General features: G+C 44.2%; 1 protein-coding gene across 1 annotated transcript in view; it reads left to right on the top strand.

Annotated features, from left to right (window-relative positions):
• DBH (dopamine beta-hydroxylase) overlaps window positions 1-4,963 on the top strand; it is a gene marked incomplete at its 5' end in the record, with an annotated part of 140,893 nt that extends 135,930 nt beyond the window's left edge. The window contains one exon of the mRNA XM_082263605.1: window positions 4,781-4,963. Coding sequence (XP_082119731.1) covers window positions 4,781-4,915 — 135 coding nt within the window. The 3' untranslated portion in view covers window positions 4,916-4,963. The remainder of the gene's footprint in view (window positions 1-4,780) is intronic.
• Between the last annotated feature and the right edge of the window lie 13,122 nt (window positions 4,964-18,085).

Genomic DNA, 18,085 nt, shown 5'->3' with positions numbered 1-18,085 from the left:
GGTGTGTTTAAAGGGAATTGAATGAGAGATTTCACGCTGTATCAAGTCAAAAGTTTAAAAAGAAAAAAATATTTATAGAAAGAGTAGCTTTGGTGCTTCCCAGTGCTTTAACTTATGAGGATAACGTTTTGTAATCTACAATTTCTGACTTGTTCTTTAAGGGGACCCCTGTTGGTCTCTTACTGAAACAAATTTGAAAGTACCCTGCAAAATAAGAAGAGGAATAACTTGCTACTGGGTGGCGCGTCTAAACTTGACTCCCTTGAGAAGCCCCATGAGCCTTTCCTATTCCATATTTCTGGCCGTGTCAGTAAGCTTGCTGGTTGCTGTGGTTGCACCTACCAACCCCTATGTCAGCCAGCAAGGGACACCTGGAAGGGTCAGGCAGCAGTGGTGCACTGAACCCTTGAAAAAGAGTGAAGTTTTAATACCCTGCCTGCTGGACAGTTGAATATTCTGTTACAGTCAACCTGGCTTCACTACCTAGTGAGTCAATTACACTTCCAAGCATAAAAGCAACTTCATTGTTCAGACTAAGAACTGACAATCACCCAGGTTTCTCCCACTGACACATTTTGCCGCATGCTGGGAATTATTCGTAGAGTAAAATTGTCACGCCTTCTGTAGCTGAGCCAACGTGTTAAGGGGTCAACCTGGTGGAAGACGCAGGATAACCTGAGGTGCTGAGTCTAAGCGCCAATCGGTGTTCACCAGAGCTCCTGCTGGTGGAGATGGACTTCGCTGCTTCTTGGCACCAGGTCGCAAGAACCAGGAACCGATAGGGATAAGACAGAAGCATAGTCACAAGAATGTCATCAGCCAATAGGAATCAAGAGCCAGGAAGGTCATCAGCCAGAAGGGAAATCGAGAGCCAGGAAGGTCGTCAGCCAAAGCCAGGTCATGCACGGAGGAACATGGAAAACAGAAGATAGCAAGCAGAGATGCACCTTGAAGCACAAACACACGAGCAAAGGACTGCAAGCCAACAGGTAATATATACATCCTGTGTGCAACCTCATCACTAAGTGACGCCCAGGAAGCAGCAGGAAGTAATGAAGCAATCAGAGTCTATAAAAGACAGCAGTCAGCATATGTCAAAGATGGCTGTAGACAGGAAGGCAAGGTAAGACCTTGAAAATAATCAAGTTTGTTTTATTTAATAAATGCTTGTGCTGAACAATAAAGTTGGTTTTATGTTTTGAAGTGGTGCGCAGTTACAAAACTTGCTGAACAGTGTGTGGGAGGAATGGACCCCGAAGCAGTGAGCACCTGTGAGCTGGCGTTTAGAATCACAGAAGTGTTAGGCATGGCTTTTTCTTCTCATGAGAAAAATATGCACTTGGTGAGGTCTAAAAAGTCTAGACCCCCCATCCCCTACATGCAGTGAAGGCAGGACCAGGAGGACAACCCTGGCCCATTAAAAAAAAAGACACCAATGGTTGCTCCTATATTTCTATCCAGCACACTACCAGAAGACATGTCACTTTTGGAAAATTAATCCTCATATCCTGGTCCAGTCAAAACCCTAAAATCTTGGCATCCCTCTAATAATGGTTATCAGAACAAATACAAAAGGTAATTCCGCCCAGTGGAGCCACAGGAAGCCTTTCATTACTCACCAATTGTTGTCTGAAACAAGAAAAAATACTTTAAAGCGATACTAAAGGATGCATTTTTTGTGGTTAAAATAAAAAAAATAAAAAGAGGTTATATTGATGTTCTCTGTGCAATAATATTGGTTCCTTACTACCTCTGACAGTCCTCCGCTGGTGCTGTTCTCTCCTCCTTCCTCTGGGTGCCCTCCTTAGTATGCCATGTGCTATGGAGACACCCGTGTACTTGCTCTCCTGAGCCAGGCTGTGTGCATCCATAGACACTTACAGCACCAGTAAGCTGTAAACCTGCTCCCTCCTCACAGGAGCTTGACTGACAGAAGCAGAAGCCCATGGCTCCTGCTGCTTTTAATGTCTCCTGTGAAACCAGCAAGTGAGGAGAGCAGAGCTGCAGCTAAGACAGTTTTGAATCAGTGATAGGAGGCAGAATAGTGTTTAGGGATAGGGGTTAGGTAGAACGGGTAGTGGGGCATTTTTCAACCATATGCAGTAAATGCATTAAGGTAAAAAAACGTTTTTACTTTAGTACCACTTTAAGTTTGCTGCTCCTTTAATTGAGTCTTGCCACCTCAGCTGGGATCATTGCAATGTATTTACTACTACTCCAATGGCAGTGTCAGATGAAGCACAAACACATGAGCAAAGGAATGCAGAATATTTCCCACTCACATCACCTCTTTCCTGGATCATCATTTTGTTACAATTGATCAACCTTCTCCTCCACAGGCCTATGTGTTCACTTCTATAAATAGTGCTGCAAAATGGCAGTGACAACCTTCCTAGAACATTAAAGTCAAACTGTCCTAGTGACTTTGCCGCATGGCTGTAAGGTGCAGCTGGCTGCATTGTTGATTCTGTCTCTGCGGAGCAGAGTGCTCACTGCATGACAGGACTGCTAATAACATTTAAAAGAAAACTCCAGGCCAATGTATAAGGTTTTCTTTTTGTTAACTTGCATTTCTCTGAAGGTCATGAAGTCATGACAGTGTAACTACCTAAAATCTCTCTTTATACATAGTTGGGGGAAATCAGGCTTGCATTGGTAAAGGCTGCTCCACAAGTTGATATGTAGGAGATGGAGTTACTCAAAGTGGTTGTAGCCCTAAAAGAAAAAAAAATGATCCTGCTTATTTATAGCAGGATACACACAGCATAGTGCTTGTGCTGTGTCATTTGTCCCTCTCTATGTTCTAAAAAACCTGGTTGATCCTGCCTGTTCCATGTCCCCCTTAGTGTGTTGACCACAGTAAACACGGCTGCTGATCCTGGATTACCATGATAAGGTTACGTGCCTCCGTCATCTCAATGTCTTTCCCCCCCTCCCCTTGTCAGCTCGGGAGTCTACTGTGTGTTATCCATTCCCCCCTCCCCCCCCCCCCCCCCGCCACTATAGCTGTAAAATTGCTACTGAGAAATCCTGTAATCCCCCCTCTTACAGAAGATATAATGTACAGTATCTGTGTTTTTAGAAATTATTCCACAAAATACCCTATTCACAGCGCTGCTGAGCGCTAACGTGACCTCTCACTGCTTTCCTCCTATCCTTCTGGCTGACGTCAGCAGCGAATCTCAGTCCCTTCCGCTGTAATGCTCAGATCGGGGAATGAGAGCGCCAGCAGGTCATGTGAGTGCCCAGAGGAACTGTAAAAATAAGGTATTTTGCGGAATAATTTATAGAAATTACAGAGACTGCACATTATATCTTCCTGTAAGAGTGGGGATTACAGGATTTCTCAGTAGTGAATTTACAACCACTTTAAGCAGGCTTTCAGGAGGTAGAAAGTTCTGTGTGGGCATCACTAGTAATCCAGAAAGCAGACGGTAAGTAGTACAACAAAGATAAACAATTTCTCTGGAAACCCATACTTTCAAAGTCTTCCAGCATTTGAGATATCAAACAGAAATTTTTGGCCAATCCAGCATTTCAGCTGTTAAAACTTTGTATTCTCCCTTTTAGTTTCGGATAGAATAGAGAAGGGTTAAAACTAGGGATCGACTGATATCGTTTTTTCATTGCCGATACCGATATTTTGGTCATCGCGTATGGGTATCGACCGATATGGGCCGATATTTTCGTACATTTAAAAATCTGTTTTTTTTTCTACTTGACAGGTACTCTTGTGGAGGGATCTGGGGGTCTAAAAGACCCCAAACCCCTCATGTGCACTTAACTTAAAAGCATTCAAAACGCCAAGTTTGGCTGTTTTGAATGCTGTCATTTTTTTTTAATCTTGTGCCAGTACCCAAAAGTGATGTCATGACATGACTTCCGGGTTTTTGCATGGAGACCCGATCAGAGTTGAATGCGGCTTTGATTGGGTCTTCGACGGCCGTGCAGGCTGGTTGCCCCGGGTCTCCCAGTGGGACGGGAGACCCAGGCGAGCCTCGGAAGGTGGCGGGAGGGGGGGGATGTCCCCTCCCGCTTTTTGTAATGACAGCCGAGCGGCTTCTCAGCCGCGTCGGTTGACTTTACAAGACAGCCGACCGTCCGCTTTGAACGCTGGTACCGGGGTGATGCCTCTAGCTGCAGGCATCACTCCGGTACAAGCACTTTCCAAAATATCGGTAATATCGGCCACCTTGGTGATTCCGATATATCGGGGAAAGTGCATATGGGCCCTCGATATATCGGCTTTGCCGATAATCGGTCGATCCCTAGTTAAAATCTTGTCACTTCTTTTTAATGTTCCGCTTATTTCCTTTTTAGTAAACTTTCTTTTTTAAAGATTTCTTTAAGGTTTACAAAAATGTATACAGAAAATGTTTTGGCAAGTTGTCAATACAATTGACAATAACTTTCTTTTTTGAAATATTGTTACATAATTTCCCATTGTTTTGCGCTGAGAAAACAAGTAAAAAAAATCCCTCTAAAGGGAAGGGAAATATCTTCTAAGACAGTTGTCACCAGCAAACAGTCCCAATCGGAAAGTTTCCCCTCACACAACTGTAAAATTTTGAATTTCCATTTGCTTTATGTCCCGTTGACATGGTCACCAGGACAAATAGAGAGTGTGATTCTCCCCAGTAGAAACACAGAGGTATAAAAACTCACAGGCGTTCTAACCTTTTCCTACTCTGTCCAGAATTTAAAATTCAAGGTTTTGTTTTCAATTCCGACTGTAGTATATCTTAAAAACCTTCAGCTTTATATTCTTTATCTTCTACAGGGCGAATGGGAGAGGCAGTCATTGCCGAAGATTACGCAAACCCTGCCCACAGCAGATACAACTTGTCCTACTTCTGAGGAGACAGTGTCTCGGACACCAGTGTTAGTTAACATTAACAAGTACAATGATTCTTGAGGACCAGCCAGAAACTGAAAACTTTCTGTATCATATAAATATTCAAAAACCAACATACTACGCTTCCTGTCAATCACTTGTCTATCACTTTCCTGTCAATGTTCACAGAGCTCTGTTCAAATAAAAACATGTTCATACACAGAGATCTGCTCCCTAGCAGGGCTGGACAAGCCTAAGGCTGCTTAGGCAGCGGCCTCCTTAGGGAACGCAGGGCCCCTGATTAAGCAATACAGCCAGCCCTCCTGTCCTGGGTTCCATCACTTCAAAAGGGAGGCCTGGGCACCTGCGGAGCAGGAGGGCCAGCTGTACTGCCATATTACTGACACTGATATTTTTGTGGCTCTCCCTGCAGTGTCGCCAGCTTCTCTTGCTCCCTCTGGCTGTGCTGCAGGGGTAGGGCTTGCGCCTCCACAGCTCTGATCACCCCCACCCCACTCCACCTACAGTCTGGCCCCCCTGTATGCCCTCCCTTAACCCGCAGCACTGTTGGCTTCCCTTCTCCCCTCTCTCCCCAGCAGCTGCTGCAGACACACAGGGGGATGGGTTTCCAGCTGGAAAGCGGAAAGGGGACCGGTAAATATGCCATATTTACCAATCCCTTGATTCCCTTAATGAACAGGGTGAGCGATCGGTATCTATCACTCCTGTGTCCATTTATCACTGAAGCATATCACTCATTCATCTCATTGTCATTCACTTCTCATTCATTCACTGTCCAGTGCAGCTGAGGCTGCAAAGAAAGTCTGTTTAGAACCCCGATATTTCACCAAAGACCCCCAACAGGGTAGTTAAAATGAAAAAAAAAAAATCAACAAAAACAATAAGGCTCGTTCACATGTGCTTTGCTCTCTTTGTGGAGTAGTCAGCATTTGGATGGCTCTTTAGACGGCTTTTGGCAGGCAGTGAGGAGGCATATCGCCTCCTCATCACCTGGTTTGACCCTGCACTAGCGCACCGCAACATTGTGCACTGTATGCGGTTGTGGGGCACTAGCATACCAGTGCTGTTAACTTGAATGGGTCTTATTCAACAGGTGTATAATTTCTGCCATGGTTGTGAAGCATAGAATTGCAGGTGTTGCATATGTACACCAGTAGTCACTACCGCTGTTGCTACATGGGGTAGTAGTGGGTGGTATAACACCACCCAGATGGCTTGTGTGCCATATGGAGGTAGGGGGTTGCATTGTGGGCAGGGGGCGGCGGGGTGCACCTTCGCCTGTGTCCACAGGGATCCTTGCACCCGCCCTGCTCCCCAGTAGCACTGACTGCTTGCATAGATGTAAAGTAGGCCTTTGTAATCAAGTTACAGAGAAAACAGTTCTAATTGGAAAAAAGAACAGTGTGTTTAATTAGAACAATTATATATTAGACAAGCTCGGATTGGTTCTTTTGGGTTACTGAACTCTGTGCATTACTGTTATGCAAATACAAAATGTGATGTACTGCCAGTTTCAAATGCTGCAGTTATTGGACTCTGTAACAAAATAATTTAACTTCAAGTTCAGCACAGAACTCCATGTCAAGCCAAGATGGCAGATTCCCACCCCTCTGCCAATTGCAATTTAACAACTTTCCACGTGAAGTACAACCTTTTCTATCATTTAAATATGTGAGTGCCAGTTTGCATTATTAATGAAGAATCTTACCATCCAAGTATTGTGCAGAATTTATTACGATTCTCTGTTGATTTAATATATTGGTATTTACATACAAAGGGCAGTTGGAAAGTCACAACTGTCTGTCATAAAATTTGCAGCAAATCAGCTCTCTCTTCTCTAACAGTAAATGTGTGCAACCATGTAATGTTTGGTTTACGGTTTTGTTTTTTTAAATAAATATATTAAAGTGATTTTATAACCTATGTGAAACCTATGTTGTTCAGTCATGTGCTTCTCTTTAAAAAAAAAAAAACTTGCTAGGGACTGTATTCAGCATGCTAAAAGGAAGCTATAATGGTTTTGGATCAAATTCATTATTTAAGTTTATACAATTTTAAACCCACCCTCTCTCTCTCTCTCTCTAACTTCAAAATGAATAAGGCAATGGTACTCTCTACAAATCAATGGAAGGCATACAGATACTCCAAGGACAACACTATGCTCGTGTTAAGGTCCAAAATCCAACCGACCATAACCCAACTGCTATGGTTAGACTATACAAAATAAAGTATATCACTCCTTAAGACGCAAAGGTGTTAAACTGTACAATCTCCTCCTCTTTCTGCCAGAACCTAATGGGAAAACAGGAAAGGTTACAGACAACACCAGAAATCTCAGTAACTGTTGCATAAATCAAAATTCCTGCAAGACCCTGTCCAAATCTGCACTCCTCAAATACAACTCCTGCCTCCATGTACTAAACTAATCTACTTTGTCACTCTCATTAATATCCTCTCCTTCATTCTTCTTCAACTTTTTTCTACCCTTAAGCTGGCCATACATTATACAATCTGCTTGTACCATTTTCCTTTAGATTTAAAACCATATAATATGAGGTCAAACCTAAACACTTTCAAATTGTATGCAATCAGGTAGGCCCTTGCACTACATAGTGTAAGGTAAATGTAAAGGAAATGAAATAAGAAAATTGTATGTATGGCCAGCTTTAAAGTTCTCCTTTTTTCCAAACTGCCTCCACCCACTAACTCACTGACTGCCCAATAATTTTAAATACAAAATTGATACATTTAATTTGATAATTTTTGAGTTGAGATCTTCGCTGTCCAGCTTTCTCCCCCCTACCAACATACCAGGTCTACCACCACACTCAGTACTTTCTTCTTTTTTACTCAATACTTTGTTGATTTAGTAATACTTACCTCTGGAACATTTCTAAAATTTCCCTCCTCTCAACTAACACTACAAAGCAAATAAACAACTTCCTGATTATCCCCGGTCTCAACTCTTTAGAACCCCTTCTCACTGGCCTACCTCTACATGGGCTATCCTTCAGTCTATCATAAATGCTACTAGACTCTTCCACCTTACTAAACCATCTGCGTCTGGTGCCCTTTTCTGCCAATATGTCTACCGTCTTCCTCTATTCTAGCATGAAAAATTAAACACTAACTACAACATACAAAGCACACACAACTCTGCCCCAGCTACATAATAAACCTAGTTTCTAAATATAACCCAAATCATCTACTCTTCCCAAAACCTCTAGCTCCCTTTTCACCTCCTCTCATGCTCATATCAAAGACTTCTCCAGCGCCTCTCCTAACCTCTGGAACTCCCCTACCTCAATCTGTCTGGTTATCTCCTACTCTGTTCAGCTTTAGGCAATCACTGAAAGCCTAGCTCTTCGGCTCATCTTATCACCTCCACCTAAAAACTGAACTTCAACCTTCTCTATCAGATCATCCCTGACAATGAATACATATTATAACACATGTCCCTTTGTTTTGGTTTGTAAGCTCCACTAGATGGGCCATCTTCTATTAAATTGTATTGTAACTGTCCTGTGTCCCTTTATTTTGTAAAGAACTGTGCTTATTGGTGCCACTATGTAAATCCTGCATAATAAAAATAATAATAATAATAATCAGTTATTTCTGGGAATATCCATTGTTGGAAATTTACTTTAGCATTACAGTATTTTACTAGTAAAGGAGCTAAATCACCAAAATTTATTCTAGCTGTCAGGGATTCTGGTGAGATGCATGCACCAAGTTTGTGGCTCCCACACTTTCTATAGAATCTTTAAAGTGTATATTTCCCAAACCTTTTTTTATGTTTTGAACAGAGTACTAAATAATTTGATCATTTCCTTTTGTATTCTGCCTGTGTCCTTTTGGGGAGATTTTCCTTAGTTTCCTCACCCAAAGACTACACTGAAACCGTTGTGGCTGAAACAGGTATCCCATTGTAAGTTTTTCCCTTATTGTCAAAAATACAGTCCGTTCTTGGCTCTCTCATCCAGAATACACTCTACCTATCAGTTTCTTGGTATAAGAAATTTAAATTAAATACTAAACCTGAGGAAGATAACATCATTAGGGTTAAACTCAGCAAAATTCACATGGATCTTGACGATTACAATACCAATCATATTTTTTGTTGGAAACTTACCATGCGACCGACATGACCGACACCCACATGTCCCCAGGGCTTTGTTACTTACTGCTTTATCCCGAGATACCTCAAGCTACCCATCTACAGTATCTCACAAAAGTGAGTACACCCCTCACATTATTGTAATTATTTTATTATATCTTTTCATGTGACAACACTGAAGAATTTACACTTTGCTACAATGTAAAGTAGTGAGTGTACAGCCTGTATAACAGTGTAAATTTGCTGTCCCCTTCAAAATAACTCAACACACAGCCATTAATGTCTAAACCGCTGGTAACAAAAGAGAGTATGCCCCTAAGTGAAAATGTCCAAATTGAGCCCAAAGTGTCAATATTTTGTGTGGCCACCATTATTTTCCAGCACTGCCTTAACCCTCTTGGGAATAGCTTCCCAGGTTGCCACTGGAGTCCTCTTCCTCTCCTCGATGACGACATCACGGAGCTGGTGGATGTTAGAGACCTTGCGCTCCTCCACCTTACCTTTGAGGATGCCCCACAGATGCTCAGTAGGGTTTAGGTCTGGAGACATGCTTGGCCACTCCATCACCTTTAACCCTCAGCTTCTCTAGCAAGGCAGTGGTCGTCTTTGGGGTCCTTATCATGTTGGAATACTGCCCTGTGGCCCAGTCTCTGAAGGGAGGGGATCATGCTCTGCTTCAGTATGTTACAGTACATGTTGGCATTCATGGTTTCCTCAATGAACTGTAGCTCCCCAGTGTCGGCAGCACTCATGCAGCCGCAGACCATGACACTCCCACCACAACTCATGACTGTAGGCAAGACACTTGTCTTTGTATGCGCCTGACACCATCTGAATCAAATAAGTTTATCTTGGTCTCATCAGACCACAGGACATGGTTCCAGTAATCCATGTCCTTAGTCTGCTTGTCTTCAGCAAACTGTTTGCGTGCTTTCTTGTGCATCATCTTAAGGCGGGAAAATATTGTAGTAGCCATACAAAAAATCGATATAAAACACAAACTTTAATTGTGATTAATAACAGCCCCGTAACGTCCCTTCTGGATTACCCAGAGACAATGATGCACCCAGAAGGTAAACAAACTCAAGTTGCCCCAGCATCACCTAGGTAACCTTCGTAACCAAAGACAAATGTGGCAACAATCACAGCACATTTTAAGGTATATTGTAAATATTGCCAGCCCAAAAAAATTTAAAATCAATAAAATACTTAAAATAAAATACATAAAAAACATATATACAAACCAATGGTATATGGCCAAATGTGTGTATACATATATATATATATATATATATTTACAGTGCCTTTTGCCACATTTCAGGCTTCAAACAAAGATATAAAACTGTAATTTTTTTGTGAAGAACACGTGGGACACAATCATGAAGTGGAACGAAATTTATTGGATATTTCAAACTTCTTTAACAAATAAAAAACTGAAAAATTGGGCGTGCAAAATTATTCAGCCCCCTTAAGTTAATACTTTGTACCGCCACCTTTTGCTGTGATTACAGCTGTAAGTCGCTTGGGGTATGTCTCTATCAGTTTTGCACATTGAGAGACTGAAATTTTTGCCCATTCCTCCTTGCAAAACAGCTCGAGCTCAGTGAGGTTGGATGGAGGGCGTTTGTGAACAGCAGTTTTCAGTTCTTTCCACAGATTCTCGATTGGATTCAGGTCTGGATTTTGACTTGGCCATTCTAACACCTGGATATGTTTATTTGTAAACCATTCCATTGTAGATTTTGCTTTATGTTTTGGATCATTGTCTTGTTGGAAGACAAATCTCCGTCCCAGTTTCAGGTCTTTTGCAGACTCCATCAGGTTTTCTTCCAGAATGGTCCTGTATTTGGCTCCATCCATCTTCCCATCAATTTTAACCATCTTCCCTGTCCCTGCTGAAGAAAAGCAGGCCCAAACCATGATGCTGCCACCACCATGTTTGCAAGTGGGGATGGTGTGTTCAGGGTGATGAGCTGTGTTGCTTTTACGCCAAACATAACGTTTTGCATTGTTGCCAAAAAGTTTGATTTTGGTTTCATCTGACCAGAGCACCTTCTTCAACATGTTTGGTGTGTCTCCCAGGTGGCTTGTGGCAAACTTTAAACGACACTTTTTATGGATATCTTTAAGAAATGGCTTTCTTCTTGCCACTTTTCCATAAAGGCCAGATTTGTGCAGTATACGACTGATTGTTGTCCTATGGACAGAGTCTCCCACCTCAGCTGTATATCTCTGCAGTTCATCCAGAGTGATCATGGGCCTCTTGGCTGCATCTCTGATCAGTCTTCTCCTTGTATGAGCTGAAAGTTTAGAGGGACGGCCAGGTCTTCGTAGATTTGCAGTGGTCTGATACTCCTTCCATTTCAATATTATCGCTTGTACAGTGCTCCTTGGGATGTTTAAAGCTTGGGAAATCTTTTTGTATCCAAATCCGACTTTAAACTTCTCCACAACAGTATCTCGGACCTGCCTGGTGTGTTCCTTGTTCTTCATGATGCTCTCTGCGCTTTAAATGGACCTCTGAGACTATCACATCGCAGGTCCATTTATACGGAGACTTAATTACACACAGGTGGATTCTATTTATCATCATTAGTCATTTGGGTCAACATTGGATCATTCAGAGATCCTCACTGAACTTCTGGAGAGAGTTTGCTGCACTGAAAGTAAAGGGGCTGAATAATTTTGCACGCCCAATTTTTCAGTTTTTTATTTGTTAACAAAGTTTAAAATATCCAATAAATTCTGTTTCACTTCATGATTGTGTCCCACTTGTTGTTGATTCTTCACAAAAAATTACAGTTTTATATCTTTATGTTTCAAGCCTGAAATGTGGCAAAAGGTCGCAAAGTTCAAGGAGGCCGAATACTTTCGCAAGGCACTGTATATATATACTCATTATTTGGTTCTCCACTTTAATATTTAAAATTGTATTATTGTAAGATCTCGACATGTCCCATCTGGTTTAGTGTACCTTTTTCTGTTGTGCCACTATTTTAGCCATCCTAGTTTTTTTAATATATGCCTTGCATTACTTGCGAATGAACCTCCCAGCGCTTATCAGCTTAGTTTGGGTGTAGTGTGGGTCCGTCACCATGCTCTGAGTGTACCCGAGTCCCAGGAAGCGTTGGGATCCACCAGCGCAGCTGGAACCAGTGGCAACCTCATCCCATACAGCAGCCCGTCCTCCCTTGGAGTGGATGAACCCATTAATATCATGACATCCGCTGACTACCTTTTTTCTTGTGAGTTTTACTATTTATCCTTGGAATGAAATGTATTAATATTGCTAACCTTAGATGGCGCTGCTCTTTTGTCTTTATGCAGTTTTTGCCTCACCTCTTGTTCGGATGACATGTCAAATTTTAGATTTCTCACCACTTTCCATCCCAATGACAATACTCATCAGGAAAAATAGAGAGATTTCCCCAGTCGGTACACAGACAGCAATAAAAACCTCACAGGGGTTCTCATCTGTCACCACAATATTCAAAACAAATAAAAAAAAAAATAGGTTCAGCAAGAGATACACTTTAAAAAATGTTGTATTATAGTGAATGCAACAGGAGGAAAGGAAAAAACTCAACACATAGGTTAACAGGAAAAAAGGTAGAAATTATGCAAGTCAGGTCTTGTGTACCCTGCAGAATATTGATTTAAATGGATATAAACCTCAACAATTTTATGTATGTTTTTTTGTTTATTTATAAGCTGCCTTTTGAAATACATTAATGTCATATTTTTGCGTAATCTGCTTTTTAAGTAAACATTTCCTGAGGAATGCACTTTATGCAATGACTGCCAGCGTTCAGTGGTCCTGAGACACTCTCTGAAATTCACATTTCTAAATGAACTGTCCCCAGAGACTGAGTCATATTTACCTTTAGTAGACTTTTTACCTTTGTTGTCTTGCAAATTAGTGTGGGGAATTGCCAGCCAGTGCCAGCAGACTGACAAAAATTATGCTCAGTTGTTTCAGAAAAAAAAGATAAGCTACAGGAAACACTTTCAGTTATGTTGACTGCAGGAAACTAATATATATCCATATTTTTCTTTGGATATGTCAATGATAGCTGACAGCGTTACAATTTCCCTGCGGATTTCACTGAACAGCTAATGAAGCTCTAAAAAGTTAAATCGCACACAAGCTTGCAAATTAAAGGGAACCTGTCAGATGTCAAATTACTGTTATTGTTAAAGACGAGGCAGAAAGCCAACTCAGGAGGCAGCCATAACTCAGCTCCTGAATGAGGTGCTCTAGATACACTATCTGCCCTGGAATAGGTACTTACAGCTGTAATCACAGCAAGCGGAGTTCCACACTCAAAACTATCTTTGCACGTCCACTAGCTTAGATGAACCTGAAAAAGAATTGGATAATTAAAAATGTTTTTGGTTTCACTTACCTTGTTTTTAATGAAAATATACTTACCTTCCTTCTTCTTCTTCCCTCTGCGGCCGCGGCCCACAACGTCACTTCCTCCTTGCATTGACTCCTGGGAGATGAGCTTCATCGATCCCAGGAGTCAATGCGCCTGCACCGGAGTCACTTGTCACTTCCGATGCAGGCACGTCATGCCCAGAAGCTGTTCAGGGATGAGGCGCCTGCACCGGAAGTGACAAGCAGGGCATTCTGAGACTCCGACGTCACCCAGAGGACATGAAGAGGACACGCTCCGGCTTCAGCTGCCCACACCTGAGGTGGCAGCACTGGACAAGACATTTTCAAGGTAAGTATTTCTTCTTACAGGTAAGTGAAACAGGGGACAGTTCAGAGGCTATCATTGCTTAAATGCACTAGCCCGGACTGTCCCGGGGGTATTTTTAGCTTAAAATTTTTTTTTAACCTGGAACTCCGCTTTAAAGAAGTAAAACAGTGGAAACTTCCAGCACTGGATAGGAGCTTTGGCTGTGGAAGGTGACAGCCCCCGTGACAGATCCACATTAAAAGAGAAGTTAGTTTTGAGCATCCTCCCTCTGTTCTCAGATCCCTGACCTGGATGGCGCTCCCTGCAAATTTTCCTGCCCCCCTTAATTGGATGACACACTTTAAGAATCTGGCAGTCTACGTGCAGAAATATTTGACGTCCTATTAAAAGATAACCTATACCCTGTCCTCCAACAGTTTATCCTAAAAACCTCCACTTGGAAGTTATTGCCATTGATCCAAGTGGGTAGGGTGAATCTGATTAACATGACCAATCTCCATAAGTTTCAGTATACTGCATATTTCATCATACCCCCATACCTATGTAAGAGAAGTTCAGTTGGAACCAAACAGGCATTGGTGTGCATGCGCAGGTATGATAGCGTGTGCACAAGAATAAATGTACATAGGTTCATGCGTGAATGTGCTAACCAATAAGAGGAACACATTGCTAAGTGGTCTGTTAGCTTTTTCCCGTTTACCTGTGCCCTGATCTGTTTTATGTTTGACCAGGCTTGACCTCAACTCTCCTCTGGATTCATGCCTGCCTACCTGTGACCTTGACCCTGCTCCTGTACCTCGCTGCCTGACTGTATACCGACTCCGTCTGGTATCCTGACCCTGCTCTTGTCTCACATTCCTGGACCTGCATTGCCCAGCTACTCTCCTGCCTACTGACTCAGTGTCACGAAGGTACAGTTCTAGGTCCCCGTCTGGTGATCCACAGCCATCGGATTCTTGTCAAGCCTCAGCTGGTGCTACCTACTATACCAGCTCTCTTTCCACTCTGTGTCCTACACTACCTGTAATCTCTACCAGGGGTGTTGAACAGGAGGTGCAAGAAAAACCTTCTCTACAGCTCAATCTCCACCAGGTACGTGATAGTACCAGTCAGCCAGATGTCAGAGACCGAGAGAGGGGCTTCGCCTCTGGAGACGCTATGCCAGCAACTTGCCTCTCTTACCAAGCAGTCAACACCCTGCAAGAGGGTTATTTCCAGCTAGAGGGTTGCATCCAATCCATGGCCCCCGCCTCAGCAACCTCCGCACCTGCTGTGGCTCCTGGACCCACCACATCTGAATGGGCCTAATCTACACCTACAATGATTGTACCACCATCAGAACCCCGGGTACCTGCCCCGGAAAAATTCTCAGGTGATCGGCACAAGTTCCGGGCATTCAGGAACTCATGTGAACTATATTTCATTCTGCAGCCACTGACCTTCTCACTTGAATCCACCAAGGTGTAGTTTGCCATCTCCCTGCTTCTTGGAGAACCACAGTTCTGTGCCCATTGCCTTCTAGAACAGAACAATGCAGCCCTTAACTCTATAACATCAATCTTTGAAGCGATTGCTCAGCTCTATGATGATCCCCAGCGATCTTCCACTGCTGAATCTACCCTATATGCACTGCAGCAAGGCTGCCGACCTGTCGCGACTACGTCGCAGAGTTACGCAAGTTGGCCTCCGATACTGGCTGGGATGATGTAGCCCTACAGGATCATTTCCACCTTCTTCCGCCTCCTCCACCATGAGGAGATCTGAAGAAGGGCTTGGCCCAAAACATGTTATCCCCCTTTATTCGTGGCCATCCATGCTAGCTTTGTCAGCAGACAGTCCACACGCCAGTGTGCTGCCCCTGGACCAGTCATGTAGCCGCGGATCAACATCCGCGAGGCGGACTTCAGTGTCCGCAGACTCCAGTGTGCACGTCCCTGTGAGTCAGCCACAGGCGCCCGGTGACATCATCATCCGGCGCCGCTGCAGCTGTGTCAGAGCAGTAGCGGACGCTGCCGCTCTGACTGTGTGCTATCCGGGACCGGTGCGGTCTGCGGGGGTTGAGGTCTCCACTCCCCCCTCCTTACATCTCGGTCCTCTCACCAGCAAGGCTCCCCTGTTGGATCGATGCGGCCATCCCGCTCCCAAGCGTTGGTACCATCTAGGCTCTCCAGTGGGATAGACGTTGTCCTCTCGCTCCTGGGTCCTCCTCGATCTGAGGCATCATTTAACTGCTGTACCATGGGAATTCTGCTGGCATTTGTCTGTTGAGTAGTACTGTAACGGAACAGGGCACCCCGACCAGGTACCTCCGTTGAAAGATGCTCCTAGTGCTTCCCGAGGGGCTCCAAGCACTCCAGACTCCGTAACCTCTTCAGACCCCACAAACCGCCGCAGCTTGGTTAGGGTCTCGCAATCTCCTACCCACCCTGGACCTACGACAAGGCTCCAGGTTGCTGTGGGTGAACCTCTCTTTCCCCAGAGAGTGCAGCAGAACAAGCTCTTACACAAGCTCTTACAAGAGCTCAGTGATTATCTAAGGGAGTATGGAGGACATAGCAATCCCTTGTAGCATATCCCCCAATAAGAGACAGAACTCTAGATTGAGGTTGAATGAACTTTATTGAACAAGACTTATATACAGTTTTCACCCACAAAGTTACCACCCAGATGGACCTTGTTGAAGACTGAACATAATATTCACCATCCAATAGGAACAGAGTTTTACACTCTCATACAGTGTACAAAATATACAATGTGGGACAATCCCCCCTTCCCCTTAGCATCCAATCCACATTCCTATAAGTTTCTCTTAAGGCAGACAGACAGAACAATGGGAGGTCATTAACACGTAACAATGCAAAAGGGCAATCCACATTCCCTCCCAATACACAACAAAAGGAATACCTGTCTGACATTGAAAGCTATGTAATATACCCAGCATTTAGGAATTACAGATTTCATGGCAAATGGGAATAAATCTTAATATTCATATATGGAGATATTGCTGGCAAATATGGAGCAATCCAAACCATTACTTATCTGTCTTTAAATTCCAGTGACGTTGAATACTGTCACATATCTTCCCCCCAAAGGTAGACGAACCAGGTACCAGACCTCCAACTGGTCTGTGCCTGAGTTCGTCGGGTAACAAGTCCCAAAGAGTCAATCCATCATGGCAGCTTCCTTGACAAAGTTCCACATAGTTTGTAAGTTTGTCTTGGCAAGGCGCATGGAGCTCTCATAGCCGATCAGTCTGTGAAAGTCTGGTTTGGGCAGGCCAGACTGGGCTTCTTGGGCACCCTGTGTCCCTAAAAGACACAGGGTGATTTAGACATAAGAGGAGCCTAGTAGGCTGAGAGAAGAACTTTCCAACCTCTCTAAGGTAGGCTGTGTTCCACATGCCCTCCCAATTTCTGCACCCACCCAGTACCCCAAACAAATTGTCGGGAAAACAGTGTTACTCACCCAGCCAACCTCTGCCTCTCTCGCAGAACATACCCGCTGCTGGGGATAAGTGTGGACTGGCCCTTCTCCTGGGAGTCCTTTCAGCCGCTGGAGAGAAGACAGGGTGGTGGGGCTCACTTCGTCAGGCTGTTGGGGATCTGGGCCGACTGTCCAGCATCCCTGGGGTGTACAAATGAGGACTGTAGCTTTTGCAGGTGCTGGGCAGAGGTTGGTAGCACTCTGCCCTGTTTCCAGCTCTTCTGCTGGGTTGGGGTTGGCGAATACTACCCCCAGGACCTGGTTGGGGGTCTGCTGTAGAGAGGGATCGCCTACCTCCTCCTCCTGGTATTCCTGCGGGGCAGGTTGGGGATCTGGACCGGCCGTCCAGCATCCCTGTAGGTCTGGTGCAGAGACCGCGGTCCCATCTGTACCATTGGGGTCAGGGCTGTTGTCTCCCTGTGGTTGGGGGAGAAGGATTAATTGTCTCCTCTCCCTGGAAGGTACACTGCTGTAGCTGGGGATCCGGGCCGGCTGCCCAGCCTCCCTGTAGGGCCGGTAGAGAGACCTCGGTCCCATCTCCACCTGTCATCGGTGGGTCTTCACAGTACCCCCAGTCTGTACTGTCTCTCCAACTGAAGGGTTGTGGGTTTGGATCTGCCACCCAGGACTCTTCTTGTAGGGTAGATTGGGGTGGAACGGAGCAGAGCAGGCGTTGGTAGTCCTGCTCCAATTCCCACTCCATTGTGACCAGATGAATCAGGTCTGAGCCCAGGTCATCCACTTTCGGGAGACCCAGTAGGGCTTCCCTGGTGTCCTGGATTTCCCAACGCCGAAACTCTGCTGGACATCCAAAGTCCCTCTTCTCAAAGGCCTCCCACAGCAAGCCCGGGCCACTATAGTCCTCACCTTCCGGCATATTGTAATCAGCCATCCAGTGCCGGGTGGCGTACCACCTTAGTG

The sequence above is a fragment of the Pelophylax lessonae genome (assembly GCF_965119305.1).
Source record: "Pelophylax lessonae genome assembly, chromosome: 7".
In the NCBI taxonomy this organism is placed as follows: Eukaryota; Metazoa; Chordata; class Amphibia; order Anura; family Ranidae; genus Pelophylax; species Pelophylax lessonae.
The sequence above is the reverse complement of the archived record's forward strand: the minus strand, read 5'-3'. Positions and strand labels throughout refer to the sequence as shown.